This window comes from Varroa destructor, unplaced genomic scaffold (genome assembly GCF_002443255.2).
Source record: "Varroa destructor unplaced genomic scaffold, Vdes_3.0 BEIS01000007.1, whole genome shotgun sequence".
Lineage (NCBI taxonomy): Eukaryota > Metazoa > Arthropoda > Arachnida > Mesostigmata > Varroidae > Varroa > Varroa destructor.
The window spans coordinates 33,544,412-33,566,714 of NW_019211460.1; the positions used below are offsets into that span (position 1 = coordinate 33,544,412).

Below are 22,303 nucleotides of genomic sequence, written 5' to 3' on the forward strand. Positions count from 1 at the left end.
CGGCGGCTACAGCTGTGATAGCAGCGGCGATAGCAGCAGAAGATGTAAAGAAAAAAAGTACGAAGAAAACGAAAGGCCAATGGATACACAGATTAGATTAGATACAATAGATTAGATTAGATTAGATTAGATTAGATTAGATTAGATTAGATTAGATTAGATTAGATTAGATAGATAGATAGATAGATAGACTGATCATTAAAATAGATAGATAGATAGATAGATAGACTGATCATTAAAATAGATAGATAGATAGATAGATAGACTGATCATTAAAATAGATAGATAGATAGATAGATAGACTGATCATTAAAATAGATAGGATAGATAGATAGATAGATAGATAGATAGATAGATAGATAGATAGATAGATAGATAGATAGATAGATAGATAGATAGATAGATAGATAGATAGATAGATAGATAGATAGATAGATAGATAGATAGATAGATAGATAGATAGATAGATAGATAGATAGATAGATAGATAGATAGATAGATAGATAGATAGATAGATAGATAGATAGATAGATAGATAGATAGATAGATAGATAGATAGATAGATAGATAGATAGATAGATAGATAGATAGATAGATAGATAGATAGATAGATAGATAGATAGATAGATAGATAGATAGATAGATAGATAGATAGATAGATAGATAGATAGATAGATAGATAGATAGATAGATAGATAGATAGATAGATAGATAGATAGATAGATAGATAGATAGATAGATAGATAGATAGATAGATAGATAGATAGATAGATAGATAGATAGATAGATAGATAGATAGATAGATAGATAGATAGATAGATAGATAGATAGATAGATAGATAGATAGATAGATAGATAGATAGATAGATAGATAGATAGATAGATAGATAGATAGATAGATAGATAGATAGATAGATAGATAGATAGATAGATAGATAGATAGATAGATAGATAGATAGATAGATAGATAGATAGATAGATAGATAGATAGATAGATAGATAGATAGATAGATAGATAGATAGATAGATAGATAGATAGATAGATAGATAGATAGATAGATAGATAGATAGATAGATAGATAGATAGATAGATAGATAGATAGATAGATAGATAGATAGATAGATAGATAGATAGATAGATAGATAGATAGATAGATAGATAGATAGATAGATAGATAGATAGATAGATAGATAGATAGATAGATAGATAGATAGATAGATAGATAGATAGATAGATAGATAGATAGATAGATAGATAGATAGATAGATAGATAGATAGATAGATAGATAGATAGATAGATAGATAGATAGATAGATAGATAGATAGATAGATAGATAGATAGATAGATAGATAGATAGATAGATAGATAGATAGATAGATAGATAGATAGATAGATAGATAGATAGATAGATAGATAGATAGATAGATAGATAGATAGATAGATAGATAGATAGATAGATAGATAGATAGATAGATAGATAGATAGATAGATAGATAGATAGATAGATAGATAGATAGATAGATAGATAGATAGATAGATAGATAGATAGATAGATAGATAGATAGATAGATAGATAGATAGATAGATAGATAGATAGATAGATAGATAGATAGATAGATAGATAGATAGATAGATAGATAGATAGATAGATAGATAGATAGATAGATAGATAGATAGATAGATAGATAGATAGATAGATAGATAGATAGATAGATAGATAGATAGATAGATAGATAGATAGATAGATAGATAGATAGATAGATAGATAGATAGATAGATAGATAGATAGATAGATAGATAGATAGATAGATAGATAGATAGATAGATAGATAGATAGATAGATAGATAGATAGATAGATAGATAGATAGATAGATAGATAGATAGATAGATAGATAGATAGATAGATAGATAGATAGATAGATAGATAGATAGATAGATAGATAGATAGATAGATAGATAGATAGATAGATAGATAGATAGATAGATAGATAGATAGATAGATAGATAGATAGATAGATAGATAGATAGATAGATAGATAGATAGATAGATAGATAGATAGATAGATAGATAGATAGATAGATAGATAGATAAATAGATAGATAGATAGATAGATTGATTGATTGATTAATAGATAGATAGATTGATTGATTGATAGATTGATTAATAGATTGATAGATAGATAGATAAATAGATTGATAGATTGATTAATAGATTGATAGATAGATTAATAGATAGATAGATAGATAGATAGATAGATTGATTGATTGATTGATTAGATTGATTGATTAGATTGATTGATTAGATTGATTTGATTGATTGATTTGATTGATTAGATAGATTGATAGATAGATAGATAGATAGATAGATAGATAGATAGATATATAGATTTGATTGATTGATTGATTGATTGATTGATTGATTGATTGATTGATTGATTGATTGATTGATTGATTGATTGATTGATTGATTGATTGATTGATTGATTGATTGATTGATTGATTGATTGATTGATTGATTGATTGATTGATTGATTGATTGATTGATTGATTGATTGATTGATTGATTGATTGATACATAGATAGATAGACAGATAGATGACTCCGCCGCTCCTCTTCGAGGAAGAGAGGCGCAAATGACGACAGCAAGCGAGAGGGAATAGTAAGAGTAGTAAAAAAGGGGTGGAGAAAGAGGCGAAAGGAGGAGGGGGACCAGACGACATTTGAACGCTTGACCAGGCAGAGAGATCAGCGTCAACATAGCCGCTTGAAGCTCCTGCAGAAGCACTGGGTGGAACCGTCCTAGGAAAATTAACGAGATACAGAGAAAGGGAGGAGGGAGCTGGGGGGTGAGTGGGGTGTGTGTGGGTATGGGGCAGCAACAGAAAATGACACATACAGGCGTAGAAATGAAACATGCCGGAGCAGACGAGTTAACGCAGCCATCGCCTAAAGGAAGAGTGATAGCAGCAAAGATAGAAGATGTTAGTCAATGTGGACGTGAATTAACGTGCGGGAAACCTGCGTGGAATAGCAGATTTAAAAGAAGCACAGAAAAAAATATTCGCTAGGTAAAACAAATTTCTGATGGGGAATGGACCTCTAACCTTTACAGTACGAATTTATAGTCGAAGACGGAAAATCTGGAACAGAAACAGATGGTGACTGCTGACTCGATTACAGCTTCGTGCGTCATATGCAATCCTATAACTAAAATGAGTAGGACAAGAGAATTGCAACTTTAGGTCGCGTATGCATATAGTGGAATATAGCAGAATGAGCATGTGCCTATTTGACTGGCCGTGATACCGATTTATTCAGTGAAGGCAATATTCACACGTAAAGGATGAATCCAACAAAACGTACGCCGAAGTACATAGATATTAAAGCCAAACCGATGGGAATCGTTTTCTGTTTTAGAGTCCCAAGTATAGGTAGGTTGCTTCATGCCGATGACAAAGGCCGAAATAACCACTCTATGTACAGGGGCCTCAACACCCTATACCCTAGGACAAAGGAGCCCCTTGAGTAGGCTGCTGTTGTTTCCGTTCAATTCAATTATCGTTCGCCTCGGCGTTCCCAAAGTCGCGAATTCTTCACTGTTGGCGATAGTTACAATCCACAGCGACATTTCTATTTGCTTCTCGTCCGTTTAATGTTTTCACTATTTAGAAAGAGGAATTGAGGATGAAATAGGATGAAGTGATTTAAGTGACGAAGGTCCCTGTGATTTCTTTTCTTGTTTCAACGAAGAAATGTCAGTAGCACACGTTTTACCGGTAGTCGATTTGCGACCATACGTCAAACGATATCACCTACCTAGTAGTATTAAGTAGGTAGCCACCTAGTGTCGGGGTAGTCTACAGCTGGGCGAAAAAGGTAGACCACCTACTACAATATAGTTAGCGTCTGCAGAGTATGAAACCTAAACCAGGACTTGCGCATAAAAGTATTACGATGTGCGTGGACACGCACCCATGGAAAAATACAAACGAGGCCATACTGTCAGTGTACGTTTTGTAGGCAGATGAATAGGCAAAAGCTGGACTTTCCCACAAATGATCACACGGAGCAGTTTCCTGCTTTAAGCCACTATTGCACTTCTAATTTTGTTCTTATTGATTACATATATGTATTTGATATATATGATTATATGCATGCTAATGGATTTGGGTAACTGCTGAAGCGATAATGCCAGCAGTCTCGTATTAGAAGGTTTACAAGACCAAGTCGGTATTGATACGTATCATCTGACTATTGATTGTAGCATAGGATGAATTGAAAGAGAAACAAAGTAGTTTCGGGTACATTCAGTCCGTATCTCCACTGACGGGACCCCACCAAATGAAAAATCATTTGGCTACGGAGTTGTCGACAAACAGAACGACCGCAGAACTTTACATATTTATAAACTATAAACAGATCAGCTTGGAAATCTTAGATCAGAAATGCCGATACCAAAGCTGACTATAGGACCGGGTATGGCCGAGTGAACCAAGAACACAATACTATACCTAACGTATCGTTTACATGCACTTCCCAGTAGTTCTGTGGGGCTCTTGAATTTGCTAGAGACCCTATTTTGACATCTTTCTAGATCCCTTATCTCGCTCTACTACAATATTATCGCCACTCTATCTCAGTCCGTCTCCAATGGCCAAAGTCTCCCTCTCGTTATATGTATATATACACGCTCTCACGGAACGTTTCTACTTTGTGTCACTTACGAGTTAAGTATGAAAGAACGTTTTAGCTATCAATAGGAACTGGTATACAAAGTGGCAATGGATCCGGTGTCGACTGTAGTGGATTGGAAGGAATGATTCTGCTCAACGTTGAAACAGAACCGATAAAGCTGGTGCTAAATGAGCAGATGCAATAAGATAAACAAACAAAGCGAAAATAGTAAGGCATCGGTAGAAATCACCAGAAACAGAACAAGAAAGATCATGGTTTGTACAAACATGAGATCGATGAGGCCAAAGTTGAAAATGTGACAAAATTATATGATTAACCTATATATAACCTAACTATAAGTAGTTCTAGCGTATTCTGAAGCATTCCTGCATTGATTACTTTGCTTTGTTCATCCCATACCGGTATGTAAGTGTCATCAAGGACTCTGCCCAGATGACCTTTCATTCGGCGATGCGAAGAAAAATAAAAAAGGAATCCGCACAAAACAACAACAACAGCAAAAATACAATGAAGTTTTGCGGACGAGTCCAATTCCATTAAAGCATATGTCTATAGTGTTTACTCGTTTATGCATTGCTGAATTACATGCAACATTTAGACAGCATATTTCTTGACATTATTTCATATTTTATTGATGTGTTGGCCCTCGGCTGAGGCTCTCTTTTCGCCAATAGATTAAGCACAGTTTGATATGGTGCTGGTAATGGTAGGTCTTTTCCTCATTGCAGAAAGAACAAGCAAAAACAGAAGGCTATAGACACCCAATAGCCATACCCTCGTCTATGTTGGTTGGTTCTGTGCTTTGTTTTCCCAACACCACTGGCCAAGGTCATCATTGTTGGCATCATTTTCTTTCCAACTTAGATTGATCTATAATCGGTTATGTCCCATCTCTTCCGCAGGATAGCTCGCATTTAACTACGGTACCGTGTCAAATCTTTCTCGACTTACGTAAGCTCCCCAAAATCTGACGTCTACTTGGACGGGACACCTTGTGCTTTAATGAAGCGCCACGATGCAGAAAGGTGGATTGATTTTACAACGGCTAATGCCGAACAGCGCGACATTTATCCGTCGTACCAGCTCCGTTTCTTGTTTTTGGCCCATTTCTGCGTCGTTCGTACGCATTCGTCTGCGGCTACACACACTTTGTAAATAGAATAGACAGAGCGTCTTCGTTGTCGTGCTGCGATCAGACGGCTGCATTTGGAAGGGATGACGGTTAAGACCGCGACGTCAGCCGCTGCACCGTAGTCAACGTCATCAGCCTCATCATCATGCAATGATCAGACCGCAATGGATATTAGCACCACTATAATCGTAGTTTTTCTGCGGTTCACTCATTGATACTGTTTACCTTCAACGTTCACTAATACTTGAGCCGCGCTTCGTTCTTTTAACGACTAACTGCAAAAGAAATATATATGTATGTGTATGTAAACATATTCTGTCATTTGTTGCAGGGGTTGTCGATTACTATTACCAGCAGCCCTACAATTGTTATACTATATAAGGCCGGTTTGCAAGCAATACATTGTTGCTTACTTACCGTTGCCGTCATGGCCCGCGCATGACGGCAGCGGAGAGCGAGTCCTTCGCGCTTTAATCTTAACGGGCTTTGGTGGCTTTTGTATTTAGGGGGATATGAACATATCTGTATGTTTTGTGTTGTTTATATAGATAGACATCTGAAGAAATACCTTGCTTGCTATTACTGAATTATATTTGTGTCAATAGAGAGGACACCTCATGTCATAGCTATAACGAACTTGTGACTTTGAAGTTATTCAGTTACAATGAATAGGAATATAATAACAAAATCGGCATCATATTAAGTTCGGCTACGTCAACACTACTAAAACCCTTTGTCGCAGAGAAGAGGAGATAAACGCACTGAGTTAAAATGCGTTCCGTTGTGTTATGTTTTCGTGGCTTGCTTCGACCGTTGTGGAGGCGTTGCGGGAAAGCTTATATTGATAGTTGTACGTCAAATTTACGAGCAGCTCGCCCCTGTGGATCCGTGTATACCAGAATATATAGATGTGAGTGCTTGTGTTAACCATTAATATGTTCCTTATGACAATATGTCTCAACGATTGTAGGTCACACTGAGGCGCGGCCAAGACGTTCGCTCTGTCTGGACTATGTCGTCACGGAGTCGAGGGGGGACACGCTAACAGGTCATAACAGGAGGAGCAGTAACGGATGCACCTATTGAGCGAACCGTAAAAAGCAGATGATTTGTGCACGAGTTATTGGGAAGGAACGATGACGGAAAACATCATCATAGAAATACACTACAAATACGTAGAACACAGGGAAAGCTAGGTGGCTACACGGCTGGCAGCGATATCAGCTGATATGTTCAACATATGTTCCTCCCCGCCGTTAAGGTAAGGAAAAAAATTTAACAGAAACTGATATATATATAACAGGGGAATAGTCCGTCATGCGTTCCCTGCAGCACCAGATAATGGCGGGAACTTTTTGTAGATCCTATCCCTTCTGAAGAGCAAAAATGCAAGAAGGCAGTTCGCCGAGGTAAATATAACCCTTCAGCGCTAGCAGACGCAACGTAGCCATTTTTTGCTGCTAAGGAATAGTCACGCTTTGACACTGTATCATAAACTCTGCAAAAATAATCAACGATCGATTATAGCTAAAACAGAAGCCGAATTTTAGGCTTATTTGGTTAACAGCGATAGTAAGTACGTTATGGTCCTCTGATTATGGAAGGTGATATGTACGTAAGCTTAAGGAGAAGTCGACTACCTAAAAAAATCCAAATGCATTATATGGTCATGGCTACTTCATTAAAACGTCAAGGATGCTTCACCTATCCAGCCTAAATGGTAACCCTCTCTCTTTTTCACACCGACCTCGATCAGAAGATTCATTCGTCAAATGTAAATTCACGTCAGTGTTACTAGGGGATACAGAGTGTGAAAACGATACCTCTGAAGTCAACCGTGACATCACCTTTAATTTATCACTTTTCCGTCAACTTAACCATCTTGGGAAAAAAGTTTATTGAAACTGACATTTTCTCTGCAAAAAAACCTTTTGTTGTCTTTATCATCGTAATGCTTAATATGCCTTTAAGTTTTATCGTCTTCGCTTCCGCTAAGCTTTCCTAAGAGGCAGATATCTATTTTATTAACTATACGCCAAACTGGTCAAGGTGGGAACGAACGCGCGTATTTCAGATAGAGGAGATGTTAGAAACTGATCATAGAGGCTGAATAGAACGGAACACAACAACATCAAAAAAGACAACAAATTACATCAATTTGGTATCAATGGTTTGACACAAGCAGCGTGACAGCAAACAGATCAGCGAAATGACAGAAAAAACGGAAAATACACATTTCGACCTTTATGCTGCTGCCGGGTCCGAGAACAAACGGAAGATGAAAAATGACGACAATCGATCAGTCATCGATTACGTTGATTCTTCGGATCAATTTGTTAGCTAAACAATAGTTAACAGTGTGCCGCTTCGCTGGCCAATGCAAAATGTGTGAACGAAAGCTGCTCACGAAGCCGTCAAGTTTGGTGCCATTAGTTCGTCGAAATCCCATAGCAAATCCCATAGTATATAGTTTAGCTTTCTGAATTCGTACAAGCATACAATCTCTAAGGGTTTTTTTTTCCATTTCGATTTCACACTAACCAGGATTGTCGGTTCACCACGATTACATAACAAATCCACTTAAAAATGACGGTGATAATTACTTAATATAAGAATAGTGTTCACACGTTTAAATGATGGAGAAAAATCAAGTGGTTAAAGACGATTGCATGATCCACGCATTACGGTAAGGTACTCGGAACGTTCAGATCAATCTGTTTAGTTACTCTGGAGCCTGCTCTCCCGATGTATCCTTACTCTTTCTACACTTGAATCAAATGATCACCTATATAATAATAGTAAATAGGTTTAATTAGTACATAGTCATTTCTATTATAAAAATTGAATTTTCTCATGTAGTCATTGTGCCAGTCAGCCACCATTATCTCTATGCGCATTACTAAGCTATACTCGTTGCGAGACAAAACTGAGCCGTTATGGCGACAGCCGACGCATTGTCGACAGACAAACAAGGTAGGCGAGACCGTATAAACTTGCACAGTGTACACCTATCAATCAACTGAGTAAATAGCGTTGTCACCACGTTCTGGTGTGTATTTGCCTAAAGTAAGAAACGTTTTACGGAACTAGGCGGTGGCCTGAGCAGTTAGGGCTAAAATGTTCCATGGTTTAAGGCAGGCCTTCTGTCACCTGCACATACGCGTTCTAGCCAATAGGAACAAAATAGTATGATTGTCAGCGTCTTATTCTCTATAATTCGATGTATGTTGCTTCCGCTATGCGCCCCGCTGTCTGTTCGTGTGCCATCCCAAGTCGACCTATTTGTCGTCTTGGCTATCTACATCTTGTGCGCCTATAAAGCAGAGCATATTATATAACAAAGTGTAGGTATAGAACTATTAGTATTTTGGCGACGATGCTGGTCGAGCAACATTTATCGTTAGCACTTAACGACGACGAAAAGAAACTCGAACATTAGAATCCAGAAAAAAATCCTTCAAGCATAATGCTCTTCATTTTTCCTACCTTATTTTTCTCCACGCACGACCAGGATGCAAAGTATTAACGTTTCCATTTTATATCTCTTAATTTCTACCGTTTCTAGCGAACAGAGAACTGATGCCAAAAGCAAACGCAAAAGTATAGAAGTTTTAGTCGTAGGTGCAGCGGTAACTGCGGCTCCTGCTGCGGCTTCCGTTGATGTCGGTCGCCATTGCTGATACGCTGAAATGATTTACTTGTTCTCATAATATGTTTTTTTTTGGCAGCGGCGAGAGTGACGACAGGAACAACAAACCGGTTATAATATCATAGATTACGTATAATGACATATTATCTATGAAAGGATGCAGCAAAACGGTCGCAATCGCAATTAAGCTTGCTCGTTTGCCCCAGCTATTAGTGGAGGCGAAACGCATCGCAAGGGAGGACGCTCAAACAGGCCAGTAACGAGTCAACGTACAGATACACGGCACAATCAGACAAAGAGCCAATTACACAGACGGGACGAGACCAAAACGTCATAATATACTGTTCGAGCGGACGGATAGACTGGCAACTAAACACTGTCGACGCCGTCCATCGCAGTGCTGCCACTGTAGAAAAGTTGCTGGCAAGTATATCTCCAGGCCATTACGTTTCGAGTATTAGGTCCGGCGTCGTCATTAGACACTCTGTCAGATGGCCAACGAATCGCGTCCCTATGTTTCCTATGGTTCGAACCTAGACCACACCATGTACTTAAGATTAGCTGGCAAATATGTTACCCGCTAACCGATCACGAAAGTCAGAGCTGCCTGGAATAATATGAACGGTTTTAGCTTTGGCTAGTGCAATGTCAATCAAGTATCATCTGCGAAAAGGGCCTTGCTTCTTGCACCTTCGGTTTTTCGTTCGTCCTAGCTGACAGACGGCAGTTGTCGCTGACGCTTGCCGTCACCTGGTTACATCTGCTTGTGAACTGTGGCAGAACAGATATGTATAGGTACGCATCCGTAATGCTCATGTAACCAGACGACAGATATGATTGAGCAAAGAAATAGATGTAATGTGTCGTCAAATAGCAGATGACGACGTTGGCAGTCACTGGTTTTCCTTTTATTACTATCGTTCCTGTCCGTTCGGCTGATCCTAGTACCGTTGTTGCACGGTGACCGTTGCCGTTATTACGGCGGAGGCGGCCGCTGTTATGCCGTGCGCAGTCGTGTTTGGGGCCGAAGCCGGCGAGTTGACGGGGTAGGTCAGTGCTGATCCATCGCAAAACTTGTCGCGCATATAGGAACGCACGTAATCTGGCAAGCGTCAAAGCGCGGTAACATACTGCGCTAAAGGGAAAAGAAGAGAAGAAAACAGCAGACGGTAAAGGCTACCGAAGCGCTGATGCCCGCCTATGATGGCTTTCAGTACAAAATGCACGTGCCAAGAATACAAACAAATCACTTCTAGTCTACTGCGTGCGTCCGTGAACGTCTGTGTGTATGCGTGTTTACCGATACTGTGAAAGATTTACCTATTCGCTCGAGGAATATAGATCGCATCGTTTGCGCCAACGTGTGCTGTTCGGCACAATGGTAATGTTCGTAATGTCAACCGTAATAACCCACTAGCACATCATGCGATGACAAAAGCCGCAAGTTTGGTCGCCATGGACGGCCCTTGCAGTTCCGCGATACGCAGACGATGTGAAGACAGCGAAGTGCCACTGCCTTTCCAAGGAAACACAAACCAGTTACTGACAACTTATCATACCGAAAAATTCAGGAAGAAAAATCAAAGAAAAGATGTACACAATACGGACTCTACATTTAGTCGATGGAAGGAAGAACTATTTCGGTATTTTGATGTTCAGGTGTCTTTCGCCTACTTTTTATTATGAGCTATGATATATAAGAACGACTGGACAACAACCGAATGATGCATGTATATATTCAAATATGGGAAATTTGTTCAAATAGAAAGTTTGCGCCGGACTGATGATTATCATATACTGTAGTTTTTTGGGCTATTCAGCCAGGGTCAATGATATGTGTGTAACGCAATCTGTGAACGTTCGAGTAATACACAACGGGTGGAACTTGTGCCAGGAAAACTTGTCTCCTGCCGGGAAAACATCGACTGGGGGTAGCAGTAACGACCTCCAATAAGATGCAAAGGCCCGCTGCGGTTGATATAGAGTGACAAATTCAAACGGGGCCATGACAATGATTATGTCAATCGTCGTCCGGTTTACTAGTTGATACTATCTGTCATCAGTCGTATCTAGGCTGTAACAGATTTCATAGCATGGATGAGCCTTTTGGCGCGCCAGAGTGACGAACTAATCAGAGCGAAACAATATGCCGTTATAGAGAAAAATTAATAATCTACTTGGCAACAGATGTAGATAGCGGCCATGCATCTGCTTATTCCGACAGGTAGAACTGCCAAGTAGATTATTAATTTGGCTCTGGCGAATTGTTTGATTCAATAACATACTATAGTTTCATATAGAAGTAAATGAAGTACGTGCCCTTGCGTAATAATGCATGCCTACGTAAATGGCGTGCGCTTGTGTGTACCTGAAGCTTCAGCACTAGATTAGCTAAAACATGCAGCTTTTACCTAGTATAGTTTCGACGAAAAACCTCGAAACATGTCCTCCTATTAGGACGAGTTTTGACCTAACTGTTGCGTTTTTTTCGACCTAAAAAAATCCTGCCATCGGCACTCGACGCCATGCGTGTAACTAAGGGTCGATCTCCCTGAACCGGCTACGGTAAAAGTACGGTGTCGTTACATGGGGCGCCTCCGTTGCGCCATCGCCCAGCAGTCATCTCTTTGGTGACGTCGCAAAACATATCGACGGAATGCAGCTCTCGTCATCTATGTCGTCTGCAAATGATGTCCCGCTTTGGGCATTTGTCCGCGAGTTCTGTCGTCAGGCGATCTCTTTTTCGCTGCCCTATCTTTGCCTGTATTGCTGTGGCCAGCTTGATGCATTGTTTATTGAGGAAAATATTGAAGCTGAACGGCTAACGTTTACGGAGACGAACACACACACGTCCAGTTACATGCACACACTTGTGAACGGCCAGTCATCGTACACCGTTGACATCCAGACGATTTCTACAATATGCGCGTGGTAAGCACTCCCTTACAACACAGGTGAGTGGCCACGGCCTCAGCAAAACCACTACAGACCCTATCGACCCAGGCCCTCTCTCCGCAACCCAGTCCCATCGGTGAAGTCGAATCAGCATTAACATTTGAAGGTTGTCAACGGCAAATCGTTGCTGTGCGGGCAAGCCACTGACTGAGCGGCTGTTTGTTGCCAAAGTAACCGTTGACTTGACGATTGAAAATTTGAGTGGATATGATGATGCTTCTGCTGCTGGCGTCGGATATTATGAATCTGATGATTGTGCATGCGACGCGCGCTGTGGAGCAGCGGTGATTTATTTGAAAGACATAGATAGATATATGTATAAACGGTTTATTTCATTAAATAAATGATCGGGCAGACACATGCTATAGACGAGGGTAATTTTCTCCAATAGCTTGAATGCACACTCTCGCACTGAGCTGTTAGTTCCAATAAAAGTTCCGACGAGAAATAGAGAAAAAAAAAAAAAAGAAGAAATAAGATGACAAAAGTATCTGGTGGTCGTCTTCATTGTCGCCGCCGCCGCCATCAGAAGCTTCGTTTTGAAAAATAGAAACATTTATATATTAGCAATGATCGTCACAGCGTAGCGTGGTGCTGATATGAGCAGAGTGACTTCGGCGCCACGGCCCAAAATGCCTGACGCCTGCACGATCGCTGATAGTGATACATGTAATATGACGGTAACGATACGGAGAAGCTTTATGACGTCGTTGATGGCGTCAGTGGCTTGCAGCGTGGATTCACGATTTTTCACCAGGCAAAGAAAAACGAAGAAGTGAGGTCCAGGTAGGGGAGCATGGTAAATGGGATAAAAAGAATTGACAACAACTATGAACGAGGTCGGCCAGCAGACGACATTCAGCAAGCTGGCAATCGGGAATTGGCAACAATGTAGTTTCCACTGGATAACCGTCTGTTCGTCCCCGGTGACATATTTCTTCGCTAGATCATAGCGAGAGAGGTAACGCGGGAAGGGTAAAAGGGTGACAAAATATGCGCTGTAAGCAACCTGCGAACGAGCGCAAGCTTTATATATATATATATGCTTAGAAAAAAGCCGGTGCTGTTGAAGAATACGGGTCATGTATACGGTATCTTAATGCGTTGTTAGCGACTAGCCAAAAAGGAAATATTTAGTTTTCCCTAATTTTCTCACCCTTCTCCCATGTAAATCCTCGTCCTGGCTGAATCTAACCGTATTTTGGTGCTTTCTTTCTTTCTTCAAGGTCGGACAATGATAATGCATAGTAGATGAAATAATTCGCAGACGACTATATACACGATCACTTACAATGTGAGATATCTAAATTCATCAAGACCAAAAAAAATGCCATAGCCGACAACACGTTATGATCGATAAAGGACATAACGGTTTAAGCGGAGTCATCGGAAACGCGACTGCTAGCCACAGTGACAAAAACTTCCATTTGCGTGAAAATTGAAATTAATGATAAAGCTCTTTGTAATTTACGTTTTCAATGGGTGTTTAATTGATTTCAGCTTACTTGTACTGCTGCGAAAAATTAACGCAGCCAGTCGATAATCGGGTCGAGGTATCGGATCGCGGGTCTGAAGAGACCCGAACAAGTTCTTAAAGATTTTGAAGAAATTACTATGCGACTTTTATTATCACTACTGTAGTCGTCGCTGCCGCCGTCTTTCTTTTTTCGCTTGATTTTTTTTTTTTTCAATTTTTCGCCACTTTTTTACGTCGTAGTAGCGGTAATAGCAGTAGTAGTAGTAGTAGTAGTAGTAGTAGTGAAATATGGTGTGTAAATCACTTCACGTTTAGCGAAATCACTGACGAGCAGCGGGCACAGTAAATGTGTCAGCAACATAGAAAGTCGCCCGAAAAGCGGCGTTGACGCCAGGCCATAGATTCATATATTTCTCTAGCCGTCGGGAGCAGATGATACAGCGTTCGGTAGGCCAGCTAGGCAGGAGATTGGAGAAAAAAAACAGCCAGCGGACTAGCAAGCTGGCTGGTTGGTTAGGGAAAAATAATGCCGAGAAATGACTTATTGTCAATGATGTACCCACAGAGCTCTGGCCGCACGTCAATGGATATACGCGAAAACGCCAATCACCCATAAGGCCTGCGCCATGTAACGCCGAATCGAGTAGAAGGAAGCGATAACTTTCGAGCCACCGTCAATAAAGCGGTGGTTTACCTTTTTTTTTTCATTATTTGTTTTGTTCATTAGCTTTAACGACTAAGGAATGAGCACACCGGCATGCCTGGGTGAAAATAGTAAGAATTTATGTAATTTTAATGCTTTTCAGTTGATTTTTTTCGCCTGACAACTAAATAGCAAGACTCTGAGTGATGTTAGGTTTTTTGTTCAATAACCAACATCTCTACCTATTAGAAGAAAAGGGGGATTAAAGAGTCACAGACACGGTATAGTTCCAGTATAACGTAATCTAAATTTTGCAAAAAAAAAAATGTGAGCGTGCAGCATTATAAAAATCAGAGCAGATTTCACCTATATACGCAAAATGCGCGACACATGAGCGTGCTTATTTATTGGGAATTTCGCATACTTTCAGAAGTGGTACCTGAACGAAGTTCAACGTGCAAGTATGTTCATAAGCGCCTATGTTAACATGTGACGAAGATATGCCCGCATATGTGGGGGCTGTACGCAAATCCCAGATAATGGGATAGTAAGGGCATAGAATAGATCAGGATAAGTTCAAATGCGTTATTGTAAAATGTATTTATTTGAAAGCAGCTCCACAACTGTACTATATAGAGAAGTTGAACCTTTCATATAAATTGATGAGAGCAATTATCGCCTTTAAACGTTGATTTCGAAAGAGTTCTATCGTATTCAATGTTTTTCGTCGCTGCGATCGATCGTCTGCTTTCGGAGCAGACGCTCAAAAGGCAACCTTTAGCTTGCACGCGGACGGCGGTCGTGCAGCTATTTTTCATGCAAACAGTGCATTGACTTCGACCCATGCAAATATTGTACAGATGATGATTCGTGCGGAGCCGAGATAATTAAACTAGGTGTTACCAGTGAATGTTAAAATAAACAGATCCAGTCGGCAAGCCAAGAGTAGCCGGTATCTATGATTCGATTGTGGCAATGCTGAAGAGGCGAGAATCTGGCGGGTTGCTGATACAGATCGAGGTGGGCAAGCCAATAGTAGCATTATTCTAGTTGGTAATCACCTCGAACTAACTGCGACAGGACGGTAAATACCCTGTACGAGACGACAATAGTCAATGGCGAATATCCATAATGTTGTTAAAAAGCGTTGCAAAATACCTGTGTGTGCTTTATTAATCGTTACGCTTACCACAAATATTCGAAGTAGTGCAGCGTGTCTAAATTCGATGAGAAAAATCTGGCCTCAAATTTATCAAATGTTTCTGGGTGCATCGTAATTGAATTAACTATGTTTGCACTTATCGGCTATCGTCTTAATACTCTAGTGTCGTCCTGATCAGTCAGATCTTGCAGATATGCAAGACCAATTACCCTTTTCTAAGATAAACTACGACAGCTTTGGAGTGATATGTAACTAGGCGTCGTGTCTAACAATGCTAGATTTCATCGTTTTTTTTCCATTACATTTTCCTAACCCAGCACTTGGCTTCAATCAGAAAATCGTTATTCGATCGATTCTAATCTACCCGTCATGCAATAACACACGTGTATTTGTAAAGACTTTACATTTGAACCCTAGGCACAGGTTACAAATGTCACCAAATTAAATAGAAATAACAAAAGTGCGTTTTTAATATACTCGACCACTTTTCTCAGTACTCGAGCATTGCCAGCGTAATATCAATTGATGCGTTCTTTTTTTCCAAACGTACATCTGGTATGGAACTGTGCCATTTTTTATAGATCTCTATAGATATAAATCACCTTAATGTACAGCTATAAAGGTCTTAAACTGCGATAACCTAGCCTAAGGCAAGCAGCCTATTTCCTTTGGAAGGTGTGCCAATGGCCAACAATAGCACGCACACTAGTCACATTACCTTAGCACAATCAGCGAGAAGAGGCCATTACTATTCGACACACAGACATTTATAAATATACAGACACATTCGCGAGGTATCAATCGTGTACACAGAGGTACGCTGTGATGGCTTCGATCCTGTCGCTGTCATATTAATCCAGTGGCAACCCCCATGTGCTTCGTAACGTACACAGCAAACGGCCACGTCGGTAAGCATTACCGCCTAGGGAGCTAGATTACATCCGATTGCAATAACTTAGAGCCCGGCGACATACTCGGGGGTTTGGTTAGTGAATGACGAGTCATAAATGTATCGAGGTCGCAAGTATATTCTACTTGGAAATGTACGATGTACACACCCTTATACGCCTACCCGAACCGAATGAATGTTTAAACTTGTGAACAAAGCCTTTGAAGGGTTATGGGGAAAAAACCGATCAGCATTTTCATTGAGAAGATCCCATTGAGATTGAAGAGCGGATTTTTCGCATTATGCTTTGTTTAATGTCCCGATGCTAAGGTAACTTAAACGAAGGTCTTTTTAGCTATATAAAACCTTCGTGTATGGTAGGCGATTCAACTCGAACAACGGTAAATTAGCTACGATAACTTAAAACTGTCGCAGATTCGGTTGTGGATGGTGGTAAACTAGCAACGTGCAAAATGATGATATTACACGCTTATGCCTTTCCGATGATCAGTCAGAAGCGCAGTTGAATGGATTTGTCAGCGAATCTATTTTATAGAACGAATACAACAGGACCAGTCAAAGTGAGCCAGATTAGAGTAATGGCATTTTGTCGTTTGGACGAATGTCACGGCATGCTCGAATGTCTGTCTATCCACATCGCTGTGTATAGTCGTTGTACATGTTGTACACCTAGCCGTCATGGCATTCAGTTACGAAGCATTTGGTAACCGAGCGCACTACAAAAGCCAAGTTCGGCCTAATGTACATCTGTTAGATGGCCAGTGAGGTGTCGACGCTTTAGGCTGCTTCTACGCTCCCCTCCTTCGCTCTCACCCAGAGCCCTTTCGTGGCGAACCAAGCAACCCCGTTGATTCAGAACCTACTTCCTGTCGGGTTTCCGCCACAGTTGAAATCCTCAGGCAGCCAGGGCCCGCCACTAAGATTAACCTGCTTAGAACGTACGCTTCATCCGTTCGCGCTATGTGCTCAGAAGCAATTTCTCTTAATTTCACAGGAAAGACCTGGCCTCAGCGCGTCTGCCGCTGTTGCTCTTGGTATATAAGAAAAGAATACTTTTATTTAATGCCCCATCCCATGCTTTGCTGCGTTCTTCCCCTCCTACCACATCTAGAATCACTGTCGCTTTGTCGACCGGAGCTCGCAGCCCTTCAGGCTCCAAGCTCTCACTGTTGTTACACCGCCTCAAGGCATTACTGCTTCCTGTAGACAGGTGACGGCTAGCAAACTTAATAACTCGCTCCGATTCGTTTGCTTTTCCTGCGCCGGAGTATGTGTCGGTATGAGGGAGGGAGTGAAGCTCGCAACTGAAGTTGATATTAACTTGATATCCTTGATTTAACCGACAATGACCACTGCCTATTCCATGATATAATAGTGGCTTTAATAGATATTGGACTGTTTCAGATGTGAACGCTCCGGAATTGCCGGAAACAAAGCAAAGGAACAGGCGCTTTCCTGCGCCGCTTCTTGCTCAGGTAGACGTTGTCTACCAAGAAAAAGCAAGAGGATTGTGCTGCATTCTGTTACGCACGGCCAGTAGCGTCACAATATGGTTCCTCAATTGGCATAGTGGAGTGTTCGTTGTCTATTACTAACTGGTTCATACTTTGTGTATGTTGAGTTCTGGCCTCGAAAACGATACAAAAGTTTCGTTTCTATAAATTGTTTCAGCGACCGGTTTTTCCTACCTCGTACATATCTGTTATAGTGAAGTTCTTATTATTTATTTGAGTATAACTAGTAGTTGGTAGAAGTCACTTTGTTACCATCGAAACCCTCACTCTGTCACGCTAACTATAGAGGCAGCATTAGTTTCGACACTGCCAATGAAGACAATGATGGACGATCTCCTTCAGGCTTGTATCCAGTAATAGTTTATAGTTTTAGCTAAAAAAGTTTACATGCGACCAATGTAATGTCCTTTCGTTGATGATGAATGTGAAGAATATTAATTCGGTCGTTGCTAATGATGTGTCTGTGTTAAGATAAGCCAGTAACTAACTGGACATATAGAATGTTGAGCGTAGAGAGATGTCGATCAGCCTGCCAGGATCCGAGAAAGCAGCTAGTATATACCTTAAACAGTGTTTTGGACAAAGCAAAAGCAATGACCATGGAGGCCTATCATCAATACCTGTTCGAAAAGAAACCTGTCGAAGAGAAGATCAACTTGTTTATTAGCGACGAACTGCCGGCCATAGTGGAGACTAGCCTACATCGATAAGTACATTGAAACTTGGTAAGCTGTTCGGTATTGCAAATCTCAAGTTGTACGATAGACTATTGGTGCTTACTTTTGCCGTATTCCACGATGGCACCTCGGGGCCTTGATAGCGAGGCTTATCGACAACCTTAACGAGACAACGATGACAGGTGTCATCGAGTTCAGCATATGTTGTGATGTCACCACGCCACAGCTCCGGCCACCGGGCCCGATGTTGCTTGCGCGCCGTATTAGCGCGACACGAGAAAATTGGAGGGACAAAAACTTTTTTTTAGACCAGCTTTTCATTTACTTAGCCACTTGCCATAGAGATGAAAATTCAAGTTGGGGGCCATGGAAACCGTCGGCGGCCAGCATTACTATAAAGGAGCCCTCGTGGAAAACCCCTAATTTACATAAGTGGACGAACTGCACATACGAGGACGACATTATACAACGGGTCAGCTGGACAATTTGCATCCTAGACTGAGGCAGATATTTTATTTTGGCTCAATATACGAAGACCGTACCGAGGGCCTTTACGGTGGTCAAAGGAGCCTCACGGACGGGCAACAGGTACTACAACTGAAACATATAATGCGCTGAAGTGGCCGCTACGAACTCTTCTGTTTAATTTAAAACACTCGATAGTTCAAACGTAAACAAAAAAAGATCATTATAATGTCGTTATCCAGAACGATGATCTGCTTTACACTAAAATCATACCGAAATGAAATAAACAAATACTGTTTGTATTGAAGAAAAATAATTATTAAATAGAACCAAATCTTATAATGTAACTATTAAGTAAATAACGTAAGAAGTTAACTTCGTAGTTGCCAAAGGATCAACACTATCTCATTCATATATTCGATGATTCTTTTTGTTCAGGTGGTCGAGTTGAGAAAACCTATGACCTTGTAGCGTTCCAGTATCTTACGATATTATCCAACCATAGTATTTCAAGCAAGCTTGAAATTGGAAGCTTGGCAAGCTTTGGTCTTACTCTCACCATCGCACTCTGTGGATGCTGTATGATGCTGTGCCATTAACATAACCATTGTTGTTGGGCATGAATTCATAGTTCCCCAAATTATTTCATAAATTGACGGGGATTATAGAACGGACTTGTTTGCCTTGTCGCCAACGCACCACCCTTCATCGTAGATCTCTAACGCCAACTCAACCAGGGGCTAAAACGGACTGATGAGAAAGAATCACTTGCTGAGTAACTAAACGAAAACGCTAGATATGAACTTCGATACTTTTAACGTCACCCTAGACAAGCCCCAAGTAGCCACGATCCCGTCGTTTGTCGAAAAAAAAAACGCGCTTCATTCATCAATTGATTGATTGCCAAAATCTTGTTGTCCTTCGAGTTCCGACCTAACTTTATATCTTCCTTATGCATATTTTGCTTAAGTAAAGAAAAAAAATGCCTCTTTGTATTGTATACATGTAACAGTAGATGCTTGTTTGCCGTAAGCCAACCAATTTTTTCAATCTTGGGTATGATAAATCTCAGACGGGCTATATAAATTATATGAAGCGCCTTCTTCAATGTTCATCGCTCTTATTTCAGAAATGGGCCAGGTAGAAAGTAGCGTTCCCGCTCCGCACTATAAATTGTCATATTAGAAAATTTAACAGGAGCAATTAGTCGATAATTAAATACTTGTTGAGCGGAATAACAATGATGACGATGATCTTTCATAGCCAAACGCGAAATTCAAATTCGTTCAGCGGATAAATATTGGCCCGATTCCGACGTTTAGACTGGCGTTGCTTTGAGCCAATCAGTAATTACAAAACTTGCTTGGATATGTTCGCTCTACTGCGAATTATACACGCTGTTATTACTACGATATACTTTTGCGCAATCGGTGGACGAGAAATAAATTTAAAAGCTAAGTAGAATATAGTACCTGGGTATTAATGCTCGTTTTCTAAAAATAAAAAAAAACTTTTAGTGTGCCAACTTAGGACGAATAATTGTTGCGGCAATGATGATAACGCCAAACATAAAAGTTTGTTCGCAAAAAAAAACAACGAAGACCACGGTGATGGCTGCAAAAATTAAAATTATTGGGTATCATAACGCATGGCTGGGCTGGAATCACACGACTGAGGTGGAGGCCAGGTTGGCCAGAAGCTAATTATTAGCAGAAAAAAAACCAAGCTACTGCGCGCGAAACATCGCTAAGACACGGCGATTAAGACTAAAAATACATTGGTCTACCCAGACGACCAGTATTGAGCTGTAGTCAAAGACAAATTAAGTCATGGCTGCACGTTTGTGTACACGTGTGCATGTACGCTTTTGCGCGTCGACAAGCCAACAACGAATTCTCTTCAGTGAACGTTTGAAGTAATGAATCAAATAAGCATTGCACACCACCCACGACACGATGAAGATGTAATCGTCTGCTGTAGGATTACCGCCTTTCGTCATGATACGATTGGCCTCTATGGCTTCGCAGAAGCTGAAGTCTACGAGCGTGTCTAGCATAAACGAAAAGAACGATACTGTTTCAATGGACTAATCACAACCCTGCGTTGCAGTTTAAAGCCATTGGTTAATTAAATAGGTGGGTACATTTATTTTATTGTCACATTTAACCCGTCGGCGTCTATCTAGCCAAAATACAACGTCGTAATTACATAGATAGATAAATAAATGGATCTACAATCAATATAGTATATAACTTAAAGTGAAATACTAATACGAAACGAACAAGTTACTAAAGTATAAGTAGGTTGCAATTGTTGACGATCTAGCAGCTTTGTTCTCCATGCTCACGCCAATAACTGCAAGCAATTCGAAGACCCAATTTCATTATGAGAGACGCATACAGATAGTCCTCTCTTGAATAATATAGTTTCTAAATTATGTCGTTTTATTGTTATATATCTTTAGTGTCGTTATTCAAAGAAATACGCAAAGAATAGAACCAATTTTTTGTATTTCCGACCTCAGTCACCATCATGGCTATCCTAGTCATCCCCTTCAGAATCGTCAGCCAAGTCGACAGGACACCCTTATCGTCTAGCCATGGTTTAATGGTCGGTGCCCTTGAGGTTTCGTCGAAGGGGGGTCCGTTAGAGGAGCAGGTTTGATTGAAACAATTAGCTCTCATGTCCCTTTTCCGCCGATTGGTCGTTCCTAGTCCGCCCCAAGAGCTAACGAAGCTGACTTTGACAAAGCTCACCTCTTAGATATTCGAGCACCGTATGACCCGCCATCAGTCGCCATTCTTACTTACTCGCTAGCCTACTCCTGCCTCTTCATCGAGCGACAACGCGTACCCGAGCACTCCGCACAGGTCGTAGCTTAGAGTTGGAGCCCGGCAATGCTACACTGATTCGCTAACCGACGTCACACGACGCGCTGCCATTCTGCTGCGCAGGTGGATGATGGCAGACACAATTCAGGGGGTGCTGCACCCGAACACTGCTCTGGTTGCACCAGTGCTT

The 22,303-nt window shown here is 40.7% G+C and overlaps 1 protein-coding gene across 5 annotated transcripts in view; it reads left to right on the plus strand.

Annotated features, from left to right (window-relative positions):
- LOC111254172 (uncharacterized) overlaps window positions 1-22,303 on the plus strand; it is a 76,096-nt gene that overhangs the window by 5,476 nt on the left and 48,317 nt on the right. For 2 of the 5 annotated variants that reach the window (XM_086974642.1, XM_086974644.1), the window contains exon 2: window positions 6,801-7,091. Coding sequence is in view for 1 of the 5 variants with exons in the window: in XM_086974648.1 (XP_086830774.1) it covers window positions 15,530-15,574 (45 nt within the window). In the remaining 4 variants the exon portion in view is untranslated. Of the gene's footprint in view, window positions 1-4,488; window positions 6,355-6,454; window positions 6,681-6,800; window positions 7,092-15,341; window positions 15,575-22,303 lie in introns of those variants that run through there. The other 3 variants (XM_086974645.1, XM_086974643.1, XM_086974648.1) reach the window with 3 other exon arrangements.